Source organism: Chenopodium album, chromosome 16 (assembly GCF_948465745.1).
Source record: "Chenopodium album chromosome 16, dcCheAlbu1.1, whole genome shotgun sequence".
Classification (NCBI taxonomy): Eukaryota; Viridiplantae; Streptophyta; class Magnoliopsida; order Caryophyllales; family Amaranthaceae; genus Chenopodium; species Chenopodium album.
In genome coordinates this window covers 39,706,141-39,727,292 of record NC_137849.1, presented here as the reverse complement: position 1 = coordinate 39,727,292, position 21,152 = coordinate 39,706,141, and the positions used below count along the sequence as shown (strand labels likewise).

Below are 21,152 nucleotides of genomic sequence, written 5' to 3'. Positions count from 1 at the left end.
ATTTCGAAAAAAAAATTATTTGGGCCAAATATTCAAACCTTTTATAGTAAATGCAATATGATTCAATAAGAAAATTCAATCTGTAGCCCATTAGTTGACCCACCATTTCACTCCTACTTCTCTCCTCCACCGCCTCCCGCCATTGATACCTGAAGCTTCAACCTTCATTCAACTTTACCAATTCATTACAAGTTCTTAAGCTACTCAATCGTTGAATTTCCTCTTTCCTCAACTACTAGGGTTTGTCTTCTTTCAATTTTCTCTCTCAATCTTCATTTGAATTTGATTAATTAATTTGCAAATTTTACAAGTTATTCAGATCGATTTTGATTCTTGCTCAAATATTTAATGTCTTCATTTCTCGATTTAACAATTTTTTTTATCCGATTGCCTAATTAATGGTTATGATTTTGTATTCACAAACAGTTGTTGTTGTTATATCTGGAGTATCAAAAATTGATATTTTAAATTCTCAATTTGCAGGTGTAATTGGCCTATTGTGTGTGTTAAATTGAAAAATGGGAAAGGCTAAGGGTGGTGCAATATTTATCAGGCTTGTCTCTTCGGCTGGTACTGGATTCTTCTATGTGACAAAGAAGAACCCTAAGAAGGTTCCAGAGAAGCTTGAGTTCCGTAAATTCGATCCTCGTGTTAATCGCCATGTTTTGTTTACTGAAGCCAAGATGAAATAGGCAAGATAGCGATACTGCATTTTTCTGTTTAATGCCATGCTTTTATTTTGTAGTGGCTGATGGTAATAACCAAAGAGTTTTTTTTATTGTGATTTCCAGTTATAATTTTTAATACGAAGTACTATAACTTAGTTTGCAGTTCATTGTTGTTTGGAATTCTGATTTCCTTCATTGTTTTTGTTTAGATACAATTTTGAGCGAGGCCTTAGCATTGCATCCTTTCATATTTGTCGTCCCTCAATCGAGTTATCTGCTAGAAGTGATGGAATGTCATTTGATTTATTCCGTTTTTCTGATTGTTGCTCACTATTGTAGATACTGAAGTTACTGGTTAGACTTGGAGAGGTTTTTGCTGGAGTCGTAATTACAAATGATAAATGTCATCTCTACTTGTTAGCTTTTGGACATTACCCTCACCCTCACCCTTAGGCTTTGCCAATTGCAGTATAATGCAAGCATTTTGCCCCTGAGCTCAAGAATTAGCTTGATAAATACAGTAGCTCTTCTCACTAGCTTAAGTTAGGCCTAGTTTTTCTTTATTTTAGTGTATGATGTCGAGTTTTGGGTAATAGGGGTACTATCATTGACTTTATTATGAAGCGGAAAAGGAGAAATGTTAGGGCATACTAAAATTCCTAACTATTGAGTTAGGAGAGTTATCAGCTACAGAATCATGAGATACATAAATCTACATCTTGGGGTAAGGTCTGTGGTGTGGGGTGGGTGGTTTAAAATTCTACTTTCCAAAATTAAGCTTTGTTCTTTCTAGCTAGATTTTCTAAGGAATCGGCTGCTTGATTAGTTTAGGCTCCTTCATGCACAAGCTTAATATGCATGTGTTTTATTACTTTAAAAGTGAAATAAGGCTGAGAAGAAATTTGTAATTGTATTTGTTTTGTTGTGGGAGGTTGATGAAGTTATAAGGAGTGGTTAAACCTTTTCTGTAAAATTTGCTGCCTTTGAAGTTTAAAGGAGTGGGTGTGGCATCCTTTGTTATAGGGATTTGAGTGTAAAAACATGTTTGACAAAAGGAAACAAACAGGTTTATCAAGTTAACCCTCCGATTTCACTGTTCATCATTGTTGTTCAGAGATAAAGTAAATAGAGGGTTCTATGGTGACTTATGGGCATGGTTGCTTCTCTTTCTTCTTACTAGTTCAATTTTGCTAACATTTTGCTGTTTATGATAACTCAATATGATATACTTAGGTTGATCTGTATCCAGGGTTCAGCCTTGGGTTGTTTTTTTTTTTTTTTTTTGGTGCCTTGTCAATGTGTCATATAACTGAAACAATGTTTATTTAGTGTATTTAGTTCTTCTCATTTACTTCGTACTTCGGTACTTGTACATTGCGGGTAGTGCAGATTGCTATATTTGCTTGCCCACTCTAGGAATGCTGTCTTAATACAGAAGGTGGGTTGGGAATCTTGGGATGATGGATGGGAACAGTGAACATACCACTAAAGAAGCAGTATGGGACTATGCTTAGAAAGGTCATGCTAACTTGTTTGACCCATAAATTTACGAGTAGTGATAGACCACTACCAGGTATGGGCTCGTTGGGCCCATACCAGGGGTAAAAATGTAATTTTATGAATTATTTACCCATGTTGTAAAAATGTAGTCTCTCTCCTCTTAATAATACTATACAAATTAAAAATAACAGTATACAAACCAAGAATAACAGTACACAAACCAATAATAACAGTATAGAAATTAATAATAACTGAGCACCGACAAACAAGTACCGTCGTCAGTTTTGACCGAACTCAACGATTTCCAGCGTAGAACTCACCGATTTTAATGACTAGAGCCATAAGTTTGTGTCTCTCTTTTATGGGTTATGTTTTTTTTGGGTGGTTTCCGGTGATTTTTAACTGAGATAGTTGCATGTTTTTGGATTTTCGACCGGGGTGGGTTTCTTGCTGTTGGAGGTGAAGGTGTGGTGGGCGGAGGTTTGGCCGGCAATGGGAGCTATCCATGGAGGTGGGGAAAGGGTTTAAGGGAGGAAGAAGATGAAGAGGAAAGGGAGAAAAAAAAAAAGGGAAAAGAAAAAAAATAAAAAAACATATTTTGGTATTGGGTAGTATTACCCATACCTGGTAGCGGGTAATACTTACTCTAAATTTACCTCCTAACTTGACCGCTCTCCCCCCCCCCCCCCCCCCCCCTCTCTCTCTCTCTCTCTCTCTCTCTCTCTCTCTCTCTCTCTCTCCTCCCGGCTTTAAGGCATCAGCCTTCAGTCCTAATGAGGTAATTGTCCTATGTGCACTAGCTAAACAAGGCTGACAGAATGCAGATAGTGGGAAGGTCCAATCTCGAATGGGAGGACTGGAAAATGTAAGTTTGTTCGTGTTTTGGTGTGTGAGTTTGATGAATGTTAAAGAATGGTCAAACCATTTTCCATGTAAATGTCAAATTGTCAATAAATTTCTACAAGTGAAGTTTTAGTGGATGTGGTATTCTCTTTGATAGGGATGGAGTGTAAGAAGTTTGATAAAAAAAATTCGCAGGTTCTTTCCATATCAAAATTTTCAACTCATTGTCATACAGAGTATCTAACATGCTTCATTAATCTGCTAACTTGACCACTTCAATGGGGTCATAAGTCGAATTCGGTCCCTTAACTGTTCTGGTCTATGGATTAGCACACCCTTTCCAGTTTTTCTACTTCTGCTTAGTTCTTCAGCCTCCCCCAATTGGATTATGTTGATCTAACATATTGATCTGGACCTAGTTACGATCATTTTACTGTCAGGTTTATGGAATTGATATGAAGTGTGGAATGGAGACCAAAGATGACTTGGTTGGAAGGAGTGAGGAAGGATATGAAGTGCATGGATTTACGTGAGGATGAAGTTTTGGATCGTAAGGGATGGAGGAGAAAGATTTATGTTGATGACTACACGGAATAATCAAATTTGGTTCATGTTAGCCGACCCCACTTTTGGGATTAAGGCTTTGATTGATTGATTGATTGATTGATTGTTTATGGAATTGATATAATTTTAGATTGTGGTGATCACAAAGTAGTACTAAGAGATCCCAATATTTTTTGTCTTAAATCCAATTAGTTTTCATAGTTCGTATTCTAGGCTAGGTAAGTTTCTATAAGCTCAATTTTCCTACAACCTGCTCTTGAATCACTTATCATCTTACACGGCACCAAGATTTTTTCCGAAATAAGTACATAATTTTCCAAATTTACCGGATAATTTTTTTCCCCTAATTACTGTATTTAAAATAAATAATCTCGAACAAAATCTATATTTAAAAAAAACATTTCTAATATAAATGTCATGTCATGTGTCAACTAAACAATTTGCCCAATTGGTGGTAAAAAATAAATAAATTACTAAAATAGTGTTCACTTAAAAATATTTCTCAAAGTAGTGTCCATGTAGGTTCGGAAATGACAAAACTAGGAATTAAAAATTAATGGCTAATACAATCCAAATATATATGTATACCATCAAATTCTTTATTTTTAATGCTTACGGTATCTTGATTAGAGTATGGATCATGAATACAAAGTAATATAAATGTTTAAAAATTTCTAGCATTTTTGTTATGGATATAACCTTGTCAAAAAACGTATATATAACATGATACATGATGCACTATTTAGTCGTATTTAAATTATCAAAGGGCACTCAATCACCATTCTTGAAACCAACTGTTAGTTCTACAATACAATATCAATTTGGAGATGGTATTACTTTATTACAAAATAACTCAAAATTGTCATACTAGCTAAATAGAAAACACAATTTAGCACCATTTTTTATCACCCTCAATTCCTCATTAGCATCATCACCTTCTCTATCATCCTCCTCGACGTCAACATCATTACAAGGGAGAGATGTATATTATATTGAGAATTATGACCATCCTCTAATGTATGAGCATTAGTAACTTTATCAAAAAACAAAAGGTTTTGTGTGAGACCGGACTCACGTGAGACCGGGCTCAATAACAAAAGTCCAATAAAAAGGCGCGGGCTAACTAAACCCGATCGCGAGGCCCGCAACACCAAAAACATGATAGTGGACTCACGTGAGTCCGTCTCACCCAAAACTTTACCATCAAAAAAATATTGGTCATTTGTGAACAACCTAGTATATGTACTATTTGATGGATTTTCAAATGACATTTTCCTGTAAATTAGAGTAAAAAAAATTACTATAAGCATACATATAAAAAAAATAAAAAAATCAAAACTAGCTACTCCCAAAACTCAATAAATCTAATGTCGTCTACTCCTTTTTATAGTACAATTAGTTGTTAATATTGTAGGCATTATCTAATCAAAGCTAAATCAATCACATCATAATAAGCAATAACCCTTGGATTAAGTAGTAAAGAAATACATACAATTGTATATTGAGTATTGTGACTCTGAGCACTTGTAAGTGGTGCATGTCTGACATATTCAATTGCAAAGTCTAATTATTCACCTACCTTATACGAGTATAATCAGACGATACTCACGAATAATTTTTCATAATTAGGTTAAATTTAACCAATTTACATTGTTCCGTTAAACTTTAATCTACTTGTTATAAATTTCAGTTGAATTATAATTAGAAAAGAAGAAAAACACACCTGATTATAATGATGTTAGAGATTGACTATGCTTCCTTCCCGATCGCATCTACCATCAACATCTATAACAATAGTAAAGCAAGTAAAACCTAAGAGAACTAGTTTTGCCCGTCAAAGAAAAAAAGAGAACTAGTTTTGAGACTCTAATTTTTAATTTAGACTTTTAAAACGACGTAATAATAACTCCTAACTTTGTAATTTCCGTACCTACATGAACACTATTTTGAGAAATATTTTTAAGTGAACACTATTTTAATAATTTATTTATTTTTTAACACCAATTTGGCAAATCATTCTTGTCAACTCCCAAAAATATTATAGTTTAGTATAAGGTTTTCACCAAATTTGATCTCATGGCCTTAAGATAGTAACATTAAATATCTTAAACACTTTTTTAAAAAATAAAATAGTAATAAGTGAAGATGTATTGACCAGAGGTGGTTCTGAGCATGTGTAGAGTGATCGATCGCACATGACCCAAAAGTAAAGCAACTATAAGAGGGCACCATTTTTTGAAATTTACTTATACCAAGTAAAGAGAAAACTTGTTAATTAATAATCTATTCTTCAATTTTATGATAAAATTTATAATTAAGTAAAACATTTTTCCTTAAAGAAATGATTTTAGGGTCTAATTTGACAAAATTGCATCGAGGCGTTTCCAATGTTAGCATTTGTAGCCTCGCCTCTGGTATTGACATAGGACAGAAACGGTGACACCCATATTTTATTACAGTTCTAGCTAGACCAGGGCATTGTGCCGGGCCTGGCCACCGCGAGTCGTGCCTCGCCGTGCCGGGCATGGGTGATGGTGGGCTGTGCCGAGCCACCAAATGGCACACCCCAACCCACGGCATAGCCCACGTGCCTGGCGGACCGGGTCGTGCCGAGCCGCGGGCCAGCCCGTTATTTTTATTATTAATTAATATTATTTTATTTTAATTATTTATAGTTCTTTATATTATTATGGCTCTTTTTATTATTTTTATATTGTCTCATTTTATTGTTTTTAGTTTTATTATTTATAGTTTATTTATAATTATTTTTATTATTATGGGTCGTGGTGGGGGGCCAAAAGTTCGTGCCTCCCGCGGGCTCGTGTCGGGTTTGTGCCGAATTTTTATTTTTGTGTTCACGGCCCACGGCTCACCCCTCGTTCTTCGTGTCGTGTCGTGCCGCTAGCGGGCTCATGCTAGGTCGGGCCCGCTACCGTGCCGTGTTCGTGTCGCCACGGGCCAGCCCATGACCAGCTCTAGTTCTAACAAGTTGTTTAAAACATATCCGACTCTAACCTTTTGAATATATGCACATTATATTGTTAGGGCCTGTGTTTATTCACCTTATTTTCACTTATTCAGGTCTAATAAATTCAGCTCGGAAAAAATAAGTTTTGATAAAGGTTACCTAAGTTCAAGTTCAAATAGTAGATTGAAGTACAATTAAATTTATCAATAAATGCCCACTTTCAACTCATCTTCAACTAATAAATGTTTTTTTTTCGTTATGGAGTTGTATACTTCTTTCATTTCTTTTTAATTGAGGCGTTTCTTTAATCACGTGTGTCAATGCATAAACAAATTAAACCATTAATATCTTTAATCACTGATAAACAAACATTATAAAAAAAGTTAGATATTTTAAAAATATATGTCATAATGCACTTAACACATGACTATATTTTTCATTATGTATAAATTTATAAAATATGGACAAAAAAAAGTGCTTAAATAGTTCTAAAGTTAAAATGTACCTTTGGAAAAAAAAAAAAAAAAAACCGTATCTTGAAACTAAAAAAAACCAGACCAATTGTTTTTTGATGCAGTGGTGATTGGGGCTGCACTTGGTAGAGAGGACCCGCATTCAACCCTCCGCAACAACAATTGGGGTGGGACTGAAACTTAAACACTTAAAACTGATCCGAATCCGAATTAATTCAAAGGGTGAATCGGGTGGAACAATCCAAAATATATATATATATATATATATATATATATATATATATATATAAACTGGAGGTGGTACATATATAGTATAAAAAAATAATAATAATATAATATGATGGATAAGGAGACAGAAGATCAAGATACTCTCCAATGTACACGTACCTTACCTCTCAAATTCATCATCATCATTTCATTTCTATTTTGATAAACCCTCTTTTTGTCTTCTGATTTTCTGATTCAAAAATAATTTCCCACATCATAGTACTTCTCCTGCTAAATTCCACTCAAAAAATCCAAAAACAAATCAATTAAAATAATCGCAAAGAATTTTGAAGTGAGAAAGAATCTGGTACCTTCTTTCCATTCATGGGTTACCCACTTCTAGAATCTAACCCCCTATTTTTCTACTCTGTACTTTTTTTGATTTGATTGATATTATCTTCTTCGTCTTCCCCAAATTCATCTACTTTTTGCCTAAAATTTAGGGGTTTTGTTGAATTTTTGTTGAATTTTTCTGGGAAATGGATGATTGGGATTGGGAGGTGTTGCTTCATGTTTCTCCTGAAGTAGAAAAAACTGAGATTAAAGATGAACAACAACCCAGAATTTATGCTTCTTCCTGTTCATCTGATGAAGTGGGTGTTATTCGTTCTGATTACTTTTCGCTTGATTCGCATCAGAAGTTTGTTGGGGTTGAAGAAGAGGATGAAGAATCGTCGGATAACCCTAGTTGGATTGATCCGAGCAGTAGCAGTATAGCCGTAAGAGGAGAGAGAATCAGTAGCAGTAGTAGTCGTAATTCTGATTCCAGTGATCCTTCTGATTCTCGAAATTTGCTGCTTTTGATTGACACTCACTCTGATTGTGCTTTTGATTCTGCTGTTAATGGGGATAAGATGGAAGTTTCTGGGGAATTTCATGATTCTGATGTTGTTGATCAGGTTGAAGGAGGAGAATCTGAAGAAGTAGTTGAGCATTCGTATTCGAATTCGAGCGGAAGCTCGATGACTGCTGAAGAAGGAGGAGAAGGAGGAAGAATAAGCCAGACGATTTCGGAGTCGAATGAGGAGAAGAAGGTAGTGTGGTGGAAGGTGCCTTTGGAAGTTTTGAGGTATTGTGTGTTGAGGGTTAGTCCTGTTTGGTCTTTGTCAATGGCTGCTGCTGCGATCATGGGTTTCGTGATCTTACGACGCCGGTATCTGTATAAGATGAAGCGCAAGACACAGGGGTTGCAGCTTAAGGTCATTGTTGATGACAAGGTCTATGTTCTACTCCCTTTGCATTTTTATCATTTACTCTTATTACTTGTCATATACTACTACTACTACTACCACTCCTACTGCTACTGCTGCTGCTACTACTACTACTGCTGCTGCTGCTGCTGCTGCTGCTGCTGCTGCTGCTGCTACTAATGTTTTATGTTGTTTGTCTCTTGCCTTGTTATTATAATAATGATTCCAGAATTCAGAATATTATTGTTTTAGACTTATAATTTTAGGATCATTTTTAAGGTAGGGAACTAAGTGACAAACTAGTGTGTTCTGTGTTGGTAAATCATGTGTTAGAAGCTGTTGGTTTGATGGCAATACATATATTTAATTGTTGTTGTTGTGGATGACTCTTGACTGATCTCGGGTATTTTAATTCCAATACAGCTGATAAGGAAAACCCGGAATGTTACCCAAAATATTAATCAATCTCGGTGATAGATTAATTGAGTGTTGAATTGAAATGTTGTGATTTAGTATCAGAAATGTATTTCCATGAATCTAATTTGAATGGACGGCATATTAGACTATTCTGTATTTGTATTAGTGCTGTAGTGTCTGCTTATTATTAGGGAGAGAATTCTGCATAAAGTTTGGTCATCAGTCACTCAATTTATAAACGTGTTTTTGGCATCAGTCAACCACTAGCACATGAAAGAATGATAAGCCTAATAAAATAGTGAACATTGGTTTTGTTTTTATTCATTTTTTTACTGAAAATCTCTCAATAGTTTAGTGTTAGTCATTTACTGTATAATAACATAATTATCCTTTTTCAATGAATAGAAAGTTAAGTGCAAGTGGGAAAAAAAAAAAAAAAAAAAAACCTTTTTTTTTATTTTTTTATTATTATATATCTGTTTGATGGCTAATAGTAGCCAATTCGCCCAATTGTGCTACTATTTTCTTTGCTGGAGCGTGCCTTGAGTAGCCCAATAACTTGCAGATTGTTTATTATATGTGATAAGTGATATGGAAACCATGGTTGGCAGTTTCATTGCGAAGTAAAATGGCATATTGGGGGATTGAGGGGGTTAGGAATGGTCAAAATGACTAAAATGCTGCAGACCAGGTTTGTTGGAACCAGGGGAAAAATCCACCCTTGTCTGATGGTTTAATTAGTGAAATTCTTGTCACTGTAATTTAAATCAGTTTTTGTAATGGAAGCAGGTAAGTGTTAGCCCTAGGGACAATGTGAAAAATTTTACTGGAGATACATGTCCTTTACTGGAAGAAAGTCAGTGCAGCTCCTTTTAACATATCCCAATTCTGTATATTGGGAGGAAATCATATGAACCACTAGGAAATCATATTCTCAATCACTTTAGGGTTCTATTATCCAAAATTTGTCTCTGTTTTCTTTTGCTTTATTTTTTCTTTCACAGGAACAGGCCGACAGTTCAAGCCTGTGAGAATGTGACTGTGTGTGTGTGTGTGTTGGGGGGGGGGGGGGTGTTGGACTGATCTGAAACATTTTCTGATATTAAATAGGAGCTTTTGTGGTGTTTTCGAGCTTTTGTACCTGGTGGCTTGGTGATTTGCACACATTACCATAGCCTACCTATTTTGTTGTCCAGGCTGAGTAAACTTCACAGTTGATCAACCCAATGAATTGCTTTAAACTGAGATTTTTTTTACTGATGTAAAGTAAACTTAAGAATTCCATCTTAGCTGTTTTCATGGGCATTACCAGTCTTCATAGATTTAAAGCACGGGTTATTTTTCATACTTTGGTAGTATGTTGATCTCTCTTAACCTTGGTTATTAATTTTGCTTTGTTGACATATTTACATCTTCCACTTCGCTTTGTGACCCTGGATTCTGTAAAAGTTGTGAGTGATGTACATTTCATTCTGTTAGCTTGTGATATTGAGGTGTTGACACTGTCACTTCTTATACTTACTTTTGGTGTCTTATATGTTTTTGGGGATCTGATCTAAGGGAAGGAGAAAGTTGACACATTTAGTGAGAAATAATGCTTTTCCTTGTAGCAAGGGTAAGGTAAAGTCAGTTGTAAATACATATTCCCTGAAAAACCTATCAGATGCTTACACACTACACTTTTCTTGTCAGTGAAGGTCTTTAGGTTGACCTCCTCAATGTAATAGTGAGGTAATATAGCCTTCTTGGCTGTAGGTTTAACTGAATAAGAGCATTTGTAGACTCCTAGTTCAGATTTAGTAAAGCTGAACATTACTTCCTCTGTCTTAAAATGTACAATGTTATTTGACAGACATAATTTTGAACTGTTTCTCTATCATATGCTCTCAATGTCCTTAAAGTCAAAGTAATCAGATTTAGAAGTCGATTGGCCCTTTTATAATCTTCCGGGATGCCCATAGGAATTTTTGTGAAATATTTATTTTTGTTCTGGGAAATACATTTTTTGAAAATCTTCTCTTCCGTTTAGGACAAAAGTCAAGAGTGATGTCCTTATATCACTGCAGGCCTGAAGCTGTGGTCTGGTGGAAGTTGGGTGTCAAATTATTATAACTGTGTGATCAACTACACTCATGACTTAAAAGATTTATTTTATCTTGTATATGTGCAACACTTGAGCTCATCCTGGGCACCTAATTTTTATTCATTGATTGGAAATTTTTCAACAAGTTATGGATTGTATTGAGCTGTGAAGTTAACTTTGGAGAAAAGCAGAGGAAGGATATAACATCATCTGTGATTCTTATTTTTAACTGCTTATGCTTTAATATTTATTACCTCATTAATCTCTTCGTTAGTTAGCATATCTTATAGTGAGCATCTCTCTAACTCTGCTGTTTCTGCTTTTGATGTGTTACAGAAAGTATCTCAGTTCATGAGTCGTGCTGCACGGCTTAATGAAGCATTTTCAGTGGTGAAGCGTGTACCAATTATACGGCCTTCATTGCCAGCACCTGGATTGGCTCCATGGCCAGTGGTGAGCATGAGATAGGCCCCACACAATTCTGATGAAAGGACAGCCGTTGTTTTGCTTTGAGGTCTGAAAGATTGCATGTTTACTAGTATTTTGCGTGGATGTGTACTTAATATCTTAGTCGTGTGTTTTCCTCTTTTTTTTTTATTTTTTTTATTTTTTTTTGGGACAAAAAGATTTGTGTCAAACTTCTCTAGCAGTGGGTTGTAGATTTTAGATTCGACTTTGCTAAGGGTGTCGAACTGGCATATGGATATTCGTCGTTGTATCAAAAAATGTTTTTCATGTTCTGTAAATCTACTGGAGTTACTGGAAGATATAATTCTTCAGCTCTGATGGTGCTATCCACTATATCAATTTAGGAGGTTCATCTTGTGTATAATTGGTATTTCTTTTAGTTTGTAGTAAATGTTGTCTTACTCCGTAATTGTTAAACGAGTCTTCTGGTTTCTATCTAAGTAATAAAATGAACATATTGTTTGTAGTGCTGTATACGAAATCCGAAATTCATAGGCAGTGAAGGTTGTTTTAATGAAAAACCATCATTCCCAGTGTCTTGGATTGGTTTCAAAGCTTGCCACACATCCCTGTCCTAAAAGCTCTGAAATTTGCAAAAATTAACGTTGAAACTCTAGGTCAGATATTATGTATCCCATACGTATAAATTATCTTGTGCCCAAGTATTACCGCTGCTCAATTTGAATGCATAACTACTTTGATTATCTATATCTTAATATCAGTTGAAATTTTTATAAGTTGGCAGTATTATAAAAATATGCAACTTGACCAATCCAACATTATATACTTTCGTCAAAAAACATTATATACTTAGTTACATGTGTATCTGATTTATTCAATAAAAAAATCTAATCAACGTTATATATGAATGGTAGAAAAGTAAAAGCAGTGCACTTAATTTAGAAATAGAGGGAGGACTAGAACCTAATCATCCAGAACTGGTCCTCGAATTCGAATTAACCTAAAGGATGAACCGGGATGAGCACTAAAATATTTAGGAATAGAGAGAGTATATCTAGAGTGTTTTGTATAAAGAAATGTTTGGCTTATTGGCCTTATTTGCTTCAAATGAACATTAACTGGGTAGATGAGGAAAATATCTCTTGAGTACACCTAACTTTAAATATACCCAGGTACAAGATGAAGGTTTTTAATACCTTTGTGTACATAAAATAAACATTAGAAATGAACTTGCAAGGTGTCTAATCCCTTTGTGTACACAAAGTAATCGCTAGAAAGGAACTTGCAACCAAATAATAAAAGACATAGTACCCCGTTTAAGGGTATTATTGTTTCGATCATTTGCTTCAAATGAACATTAAATGCGCAAATATGCAAAATATCTCTTGGATACACCTAACGTGCAAGATGTAGGTTCTCATATCTGTTTTTTTGCGTGGAGTGAATAAAATCTTTAGATAGGAATTTCCAACCAAACTATTAACTATAAAACACAAGAGGCCAAAGAACAAATGGATGGTCGGTAGGATAGTTGATCCAAATTTAGGAATATTTTCCGTGAAATTTTCATTTTAAATGCTGCATCTCTTGACTCTTGTTAGTGACATGGACTCATGATACTTCGATGGAACATGGAATTGTACATGTACATAACCATTTTAGTACCGTATTTTACAATGTAGTTAGATAATTATTTCAACAGAATAGTTTGTCTTTTATCAAAAAATCATGAATAACGACATTTTAGAAAAGTTTTGAAATTTATAGTTCACTTAGAAGTTGTTGCTGACCTGGCATGGCGAGTAAAATAGTCGGTGAGTGATAGGAAAATATTTTATAATAATAAATAAATGATCGACATGGATTGCCACATCATCAGGTGAGGGAAGTATGCAGTACTGAAGTACGTGGAAAACGGTGGTTCAACCAGTACAAGCACCTACAATTGTTATGGCCAACTTGTAGGTATGTCATATCACGTGTGCACAGTGATGCACCATGCATTAAGCATTACACTACATGCCGACATGGTTTTACACTTAAGAACATAGGAGAAATTATGATCAACACAAACAATTAGGGATAAAAAGAGTACAATATAATGTATCATCGGGTTTATGGTCTGTTGGGACTTGGGAGTGTAGTAATTGTGTTGCTTGTATGACCGCTATTCATCTTCAATATTTTCTCATACAATCAGAGTAATGTTAATGATTAAATCAATTCTCGATCCCCAGTTAATGAATCTGCACATAAACTCATGGAACAAGAACATGTAGGGATGAAAATTTATACTCTAGTGTAGGATAAAAAAATGCCTTATCCAAACTTATAATCCCCGAAGTCTCATTCCCCCATTTAAGTAGGGAACATGTGGGTATTTTTTACCGAGAATTATAGTCCCGTTTAATAAAGGCCAATGACAGTGGATATTACATGACAAGATACTGACAGTCTAACGCCAGCTTCATGTTTAGAATTCTTATAACATGTAGCACTCTGTCAAGAAATTACAAGCAAAATTAACAATTAAGCCATACTTTATATACATACACGAAAAGGCTGCCATAGTGTTAAGAAGAACAAACAAGGGGAAACCCATACACTAAATCAACTTCTCTCAAGAAACACTCCAAACACAGATGAGTTTTTCAAACACAGAATGTCAGAATGCAAGAACATATTGAAAATTTAGATGAGGAAAATACCGATTGCGTAGTATCTTAAATCCAAGGCACTGCAATGTGAAAAGCATTCTGAAATAATGGATCATTCACATATATATTATATATAAATATAAACTCAATAAGAAGATACAAGCCGCTGTTTATAGAGAAAGGATTACAATTGTAAAACTACAGCTCAAAAATAGATAAAACCAAGAAGACTTCATCGAACAAAATTTCCTGGAATTTTCTGTTCTATAAACACTATTTACCATATCTGTGAACAGCATAACGAGTGCCAAAAAACCAAAAATTACGCTTATAAGAAATATTATGATGCCCTTGCTTTCCATGTACAACTGTTTTTCCTGCACCTTTTTGACGTCTGACCTGCAAAAATTTGGACACTTATTGTCAATGTAACAAGGAAAAGATTATATTGAATAAATAAGAACAAAACGTTGAGAACATAGAAGAGATAATAATGCTTCAAGCTCCCTGTAACTGTAATTCTGGCAAAGAAAGAAGTCTACATCTCAATCTTTACTTCACCAAAAATACCTTCCGGTGTTTTATTTGTGGAAACGATGGAAAAGGCTAATAAGGGAAGGTATCGTAATCATTTATAATAATAATAATTATAAAAAAAAAAAAAAAAAGGCCAAATTCAAGACCACTGCAAATTCCCCTAGTTTGAAAAGAAAGTGAAACTTAAAAATTTAAGATAGTTAGCTGACAGCCTGACACTCTGACAGCCCTTGAGAAAACCTAAACGTGTTTTTATTTAATGAAGCGGGAAAGAAAGTAAGACCCATAGAGAACGGTGCATATATTTATAATTGCTACTAATTAGCAAGCAGATCCTAGAATAATAGCTTCTTCAAATATTTCAGTAAGACATAAGATCTCATATCTTATACTCCAAGTAGCTTCACACACACTCTTTATTCCCTCCTAACAGCCTTGTTAATTGTTGCTACTTGTACTCCCAAGTATCTAATTTACATTGTTGCTACTTCTTAACACAAATTCAAAGACATATTCTTCAAATTGGAGGCATTCTCAGTCTATGGGTGAAATCAAAAGTTATATAGCAGAACCTTAGCGTCATCACCTAATCCCTAAACACCCCCCTAGATAGCTAGAACTAGAAGCCTAGTATATCCTCAATCATCTCCAGGTTGAGCAGTGAAATTGCATAATGGTACATACCAGCAACTCTCAAGGAGTCAAGGGATAATATACATGATTAGAGTACAACAACAAAACACTACCTGAGCATAGCATTGTCTTTTAGTAAGCTATCCAACTGCATGGACACTGAAGATCTCCAAGCCACAAGGTCATCAACATCCTTAGCCTGGAGCACAAATATATTAACAAAGTGTATCAATATTAGAAATAGGCACAAACAAAAATTCAAATTAATAAATATATAGGGGAGAATCATGATATAATAAACAAGGGAATCGAGATTTTTACAAAAAAAAAATATGAGAAATTGTTACTTACAATAACATCCCTGCTATCTACAACGCTCTTTATATCCAATCTGGTCTTCTCCATTAGGATTTCTTTCTCTTCCATCTCCTTGTCAAATTCCTTGAAAATGCTTGCATATCTGGAGTTAACCTCCTCCAAATATCGCTCTAGAACAGATAAACTTATGTCCAGTGCTCGAACCTTTTGCATCAGAATCTTGAGAACGGTATCGCCAGGCATCCTGCTGCCCTGTTGATGATGCATTTCTTCAACTGGATCAGGAACATCATTGATTGTATCATCATGTTTCAAGTTTTTACTGCCAGCTGTCTCACTCTCACTGAACAAGTTCTGATCTGGATGGTTGCTCTCGGCAGATTCTGCAACAATTGGCTTCTGTTCCTGTTCATCTGTTGGTTCCTCACTTGCATAATGATGATGATCAGGAACAGAGATCAAATCCTCTAACATTCTCTCAACAGCATCAATACCATATACTTCAACACTACTTAGTGTACAGTAAAATTCAGATCCATAATGGCTTAATATATTCAACTTCAGGTATCTCACCCATTTGGGCTCTAGTACAGTAAAGGTTTGAGCATGCTTCACATTCCCAGCCGAGAAGTTGCCCAATTTTACCCATGTTTGAGTAGGATAAACTAGACTCCCCAGCAGCTCAAAGTCTTTCAAATTAGAAGAGTAATGCTCAAAGTTGGCAATCTTAATAGTATCAACTAGAGTTTCTTCAGAGAGTTCAATGACAACAAATTTTCCCTCAGCTGAACATGGGTTTCTAAGATACTTGTCCTTATCCATGTTTAATATATTTGAAGCACCTTTGGATTCCTTATTAGAGTCCAACACCTTAGCGCCTTTTGCAGCTGAAGCATAATTGTATTCACCACCCCCAGGCTCCATTCTGTGAATGATACTACCAGTTGCACCAGGTACATACGTATTTCTAGAATTCAGGGCCTTCTTTTTAAATTCATCTAGACCACGAGGGGCAGTTCGAGTTAGCCTCTCTGGTTTTCCAGTGCCTTTTTTATGTTCCAAATCTGAATTGGCAGTCTCCACCTCAGAATGTTCCACGGATCCTGTAACACCGGTTTTGGTATCATGTCTAATATCTCCAGCTTGTGCCTCAGAACCGATTTCTTCAACAATGGCACCATCAGTGCAGGAAGTCTCATAAGAATATTCGGAACAGGTTTCTTTCAAATGCTTATTTTCTAATGAAGCTGATGAATGTTTATCTACAGAATTAGAGGCTGCATCACTTCCTAACTTGCTTTCATCCCAGTTTGAGACATTAAGGGTCAGCGATTCATCTGTAAGTTCTTGGCAGTCAGTAAAAACTAAAAAGTACGAGTAAAAAGTCAACTTGTTTACAGGTATCTAAGGATGATTATATATAATTCCTCCGTTATTTTTTTAGGGACACATTTCGTTTTTCACATTTGACAATGCATGACTTTAACTATTACTTTTTTAATTATCAATACATAAAACTAACAAATGAAAATATACATTAAGATGAATCAAATAAGATCCTAGAAATTCAAACAGCATGTCATACTGATTACATCTTTAAACCTAATCACTTGAACTTTCCTACCTTTTGCTAGTTTGCTACCCATTGTTTCTAATTAATCTAATCGAGGTAGCAATCACTGGAGAGGAGTAAGCGTTGAAATCAGCAAGCCTCTAACATGTAATTAAAGATGATTAAACTGTTTCAGAAGGATTATGAAATGGAAGGAGTTCTCTACTACTGAACATCCAAGGAATCAGACAAAAACATCAATTGTATGCATCTCAAATCAGCCTGGATTGCAATGATAGAATCAAATTAAAGACTAATAACTCAATTTATGCAAGGTACTAAGCTTTGTCTCAGAATAACAAGCCACATTTGGCTTTGTGATTAAAGCTCGCTAACTTGATTGTTATTACAACAAAAATCTGTCTCAAGTCACAAGCAAACCGAAATTTATCTTAGAAAACATTTCATAAAAAACACGGATGGTATTATGCCAAAAAGATTAGACTGATAATCCAAAGGATTGGTAATGAATTCTGCACACCATTCGAATATAGATGTTCCATTTGACCATTTCCATATCAGTGTCCAAGTTATCGCAGAGTATTCAATAACAAGCATGAATAACACCAGTAACAAGTAACAACAGCAAAACATAATATGAGTTGAAACTGACCTTGATTACCATCACCATTACTGATCCACGGACTTAAAAGAAAGACGAGCCCCCAGAGAACGATAATTAAGGAAAGCGAATATTTATACAAATGATTTCTACCAATATCTTTCTGTAAGTCTCTTCGTTGCAGAAGAGATCTACGTGATCTCTGCATCTCTCATCAATCCTACACAATGCACCTTACCACCAATATATTCACACAGCCAGCTCACTACCTACACCATACAAAATTCAATATATCAAACAAACAGATCAACCATTTCAACAACATTAATCAAAGCATAATCTATGACAATTCGGATTGAAAGCCAATTTCTGACCTCCCCACTGATAAACCTTTAATGATATTTCAAAACTTGAATGTAATCCAAGCTGGAAATTGAATAAAGCACAACCCTTTTGGCTTATAATGGAAGAATTGGGTGTTCATTAGAATAATTAAAACTTTGAATGCAAGTATAAACATAGAATTATACCTAAAGAAAGCATAAATTATAATAGCCCCCAATAAGTACATTCAAAAGTCATTTTTTAATTTTTCTATTTCTTGGATAATTAAACTTTAATTTAACATTATACACATCATAATTACATCAGTTGACTATCTGTAACGGAAGATTTCTTAATCAATTTTTATGGAAAGTTAATATTTATATAAATAGAAACAATCAAACTGATGGGATTTTAAGGAAACGGATATTCATTCAGAAAAATGGGATTTGGGAACAAAATCACAGCATAATTATTTGAATGAATTATTCATCAAATAAACAAGATAATAAATAATCGATCTCGATTTTTTTTTCTTATAAAAAAATGCAATTGAATAAAATTACATTAATAATATAAATTAGAGAAAATTTAAAGAAGAAGAAAAGAAACTCACAGTCATAGGAAAACAGGTGAAATTAGCGAGGAAGAAGATGAACAGAACTGAAATTTGAATAATAAAGTCGGCGAATCAACTTGTTTAATACACGCATTTGGACTTTCATTTTTTGTTTTTTTGGAGTAATAATTGAGTAGAAAATCAATCACTTTCTTAATTGATTTTTTTAATTCATGAAGAATTTAAAAACAACTCTTAATTCTCTCTCCTATTTTCTCTCTCCTAAAGGAGGAGGAGGATTGGAGAAATGAGTATTCCAAGTTTCTCTAGAAATTCAAACTCTAGAGAAGTGAGTAGAAATGAGGATTGGGGAGTGATGGGAGGAACACAATTTCCAATTTCTACCAAATACCAATACACGCATTTCTATAGGTTTTGCACCCTTACGCTATATTACGTCTGTGATAATGCACGGGATATATAAACTTATAAAGAAAAAATTGTGGTGAATTTGGAGAACTTTGGTTTTAGTATTTACGGAATATATACTTATTTGAAAATATTATGATCATAATCTACATTAGTACATTTTCAAATAAGTATATTGGTTTGCGAATGTTATGATCATAAATTAGTTTTAGTATTTACGGAGTATATACTTATTTGAAAAAGTAGATTATGATCGATTGTTTCGTTAAATTGATGTTAAAGACAAATTTATGCATAGATGGTTGATATTTTCACTTTTATCTCTAAATGTTGTATATATCATTTTCCACACATGTTATCCGGTAAGGTAATGTATTTTATGTCACCCTTTATTAAACCCAAAACCACTTGGAATTTGAGTGCTTGGATTTTGAGACACATATTTGAGGACACAAATAGCTACAATTTTGATGATTTTTATTACTTCCTTTTGACACCTAAAACTTAAACAAGATAGCTATAATTTTGGAGTGCGCCACTTTCTAAACCAAGTATTCCGTCCATCTTAGTTAAATGTCGGTTTTAAAAATTGTTAAAAAGTCACAATTTCCAATATTAGATAATTCTTGAAGGTGCAAATGGGAGTTTGAGTATTATTTTGGTTACATTTAATATGATAGCAAAATCTCCACTATGTATATATTCATCTATCTACATCATATGATGAAAGGAAGTAGACCACGATATCCAGGTGATTCATTCTTAAAGCTTAATGTTAGGTTTCTCTGGTTTCCTTAATTGACTTTAATTACGAGTAAATTGAATACATTCACTTGAAATCAACAATGTTGATTTAATACAATACTTGTAAAGTTGTAATACGTGAAGTCATAAGAGTACTGTAATAACTTGAAATAGAATAGCACATTTGAAATACCAAAATCTTACCTCAAATATGAAGCTTCAACAACTCCAATGGTCTAGATTAACGCTTTGCATTTACATTTGCACATCCATCTAGAATTTTTTTTCGAGGTGCTTTTTATATATCGAAATGATTTTCTTTATACTTAATATGAACCCTTCGCCGTACCTTAATAAAAATAAAAATACGAGTACTACTAACAAAAAAGAAAAAATGTTCGAAGTGAATTTGATTATAGAATTGGTGAGTACTAAGTAGTACAGTACTAATGGTAGTATAGTGGTGGATCTACGTGTGAAACGTCCATTTAAAAATCTGGTGAATTTCTACAATAAGCGGTTGTAAAAAGGATGGGGATTGGTGAAATACGTCTGTTGCTGAGCTGTGATCGCATTATTGGCTCGGATTCTTAGACGCCACGTCACAGCAGGTGTTACACTCTTCCACGTGGACTTGTCTTGCTGTATTTTGCTTTTTTTTTCCCTGATTGCTGTGGTCTGATGTATGGCAAATTAACCAACTTTTATGGGCACTGTTTTTCCATAATTTTGGGCTTTTTTCAATCTAAATTGTTTCTTACTTTTGTCCACATAACTCTAATTCTGTATTTTGTTGTGTACTCCCTCCCTTTAATTAAATGTTACACTTATTTGAGTGATCAGATTTGAAATTGATCTGAAAATATTAAATTTAGATAAAGAGTAATTTAAAGACAATAATTTAACATGACCAAATCTATTAACCTATAATAAAAGCAAATTCTTACATGACATTTGTTTAGTTATCATTACCTTATGAAAAATTTACCCGTCTTCTTTGCCTTTTTTTAAAAAAATATTTCTGAATATCTTTTATATATTGGAAAAATTGCCATGATTAATCTCAACTTTGGTCGGTCCGCTAATATGAATCTCAACTTTCGTTTATTCTCTATCACTCCCAACTTTATACCCCATTAATTTTTATCACTCCCAAGTGACTTGAAACCGGTTGAAGAGGTAAACTTTGCTAGCTTGTGATTATTTGTACACGTGTCGCAACATGATATGTTAAAAATAAAGAATAAAAAAATCCCCATCCTTCCTACAACCCCTTCCACCATCACCACCTCCCCTTCCATCAGCCCAACCATCTCCTCCATTAGCTTCACTCTCAAAACCACTAGGGGATGGTCGGAATTCGTCGGAGAAGGCA

General features: G+C 34.5%; 2 protein-coding genes across 3 annotated transcripts; one reads left to right on the top strand and one right to left on the bottom strand.

The window, feature by feature from the left end:
* Positions 1–7,372: 7,372 nt before the first annotated feature.
* Positions 7,373–11,752, top strand: LOC145586492 (uncharacterized). Its single transcript, XM_081643337.1, has 2 exons — positions 7,373–8,500; positions 11,310–11,752. The coding sequence occupies exons 1-2, from the start codon at positions 7,763–7,765 to the stop codon at positions 11,439–11,441; spliced, it is 870 nt and encodes a 289-aa protein (XP_081499463.1). The 5' UTR covers positions 7,373–7,762; the 3' UTR covers positions 11,442–11,752.
* Positions 11,753–14,128: 2,376 nt separating this feature from the next.
* LOC145585270 (SUN domain-containing protein 4-like) lies at positions 14,129–20,256 on the bottom strand. Of its 2 annotated transcripts, none has more exons than XM_081641984.1 (5): positions 19,982–20,256; positions 17,773–17,990; positions 15,581–16,884; positions 15,343–15,428; positions 14,129–14,458 (listed from the first exon to the last, which is right to left on the bottom strand). In XM_081641984.1, exons 2-5 carry the CDS (start codon positions 17,927–17,929, stop codon positions 14,230–14,232), a joined length of 1,776 nt encoding a protein of 591 aa, XP_081498110.1. In that variant the 5' UTR covers positions 17,930–17,990; positions 19,982–20,256; the 3' UTR covers positions 14,129–14,229. The 2 variants fall into 2 exon arrangements, with proteins under 2 accessions (XP_081498110.1, XP_081498111.1); XM_081641985.1 differs by lacking the exon at positions 19,982–20,256 and adding an exon at positions 18,662–18,966.
* Positions 20,257–21,152: the final 896 nt, after the last annotated feature.

What these genes read in the sequence shown, in the direction of transcription:
- LOC145585270 (XM_081641984.1), bottom strand. Translation starts at nt 17,929, where the DNA reads ATGCAGAGATCACGTAGATCTCTTCTGCAACGAAGAGACTTACAGAAA. An exon ending in TAATGGTGATGGTAATCAAG is followed by an intron (nt 16,885 to 17,772) that starts GTCAGTTTCAAC and finishes AAGAACTTACAG; the next exon opens with ATGAATCGCTGACCCTTAAT. An exon ending in AAAGACAATGCTATGCTCAG is followed by an intron (nt 14,459 to 15,342) that starts GTAGTGTTTTGT and finishes AAATTTTTGCAG; the next exon opens with GTCAGACGTCAAAAAGGTGC.
- LOC145586492 (XM_081643337.1), top strand. Translation starts at nt 7,763, where the DNA reads ATGGATGATTGGGATTGGGAGGTGTTGCTTCATGTTTCTCCTGAAGTA. An exon ending in AGGTCATTGTTGATGACAAG is followed by an intron (nt 8,501 to 11,309) that starts GTCTATGTTCTA and finishes GATGTGTTACAG; the next exon opens with AAAGTATCTCAGTTCATGAG.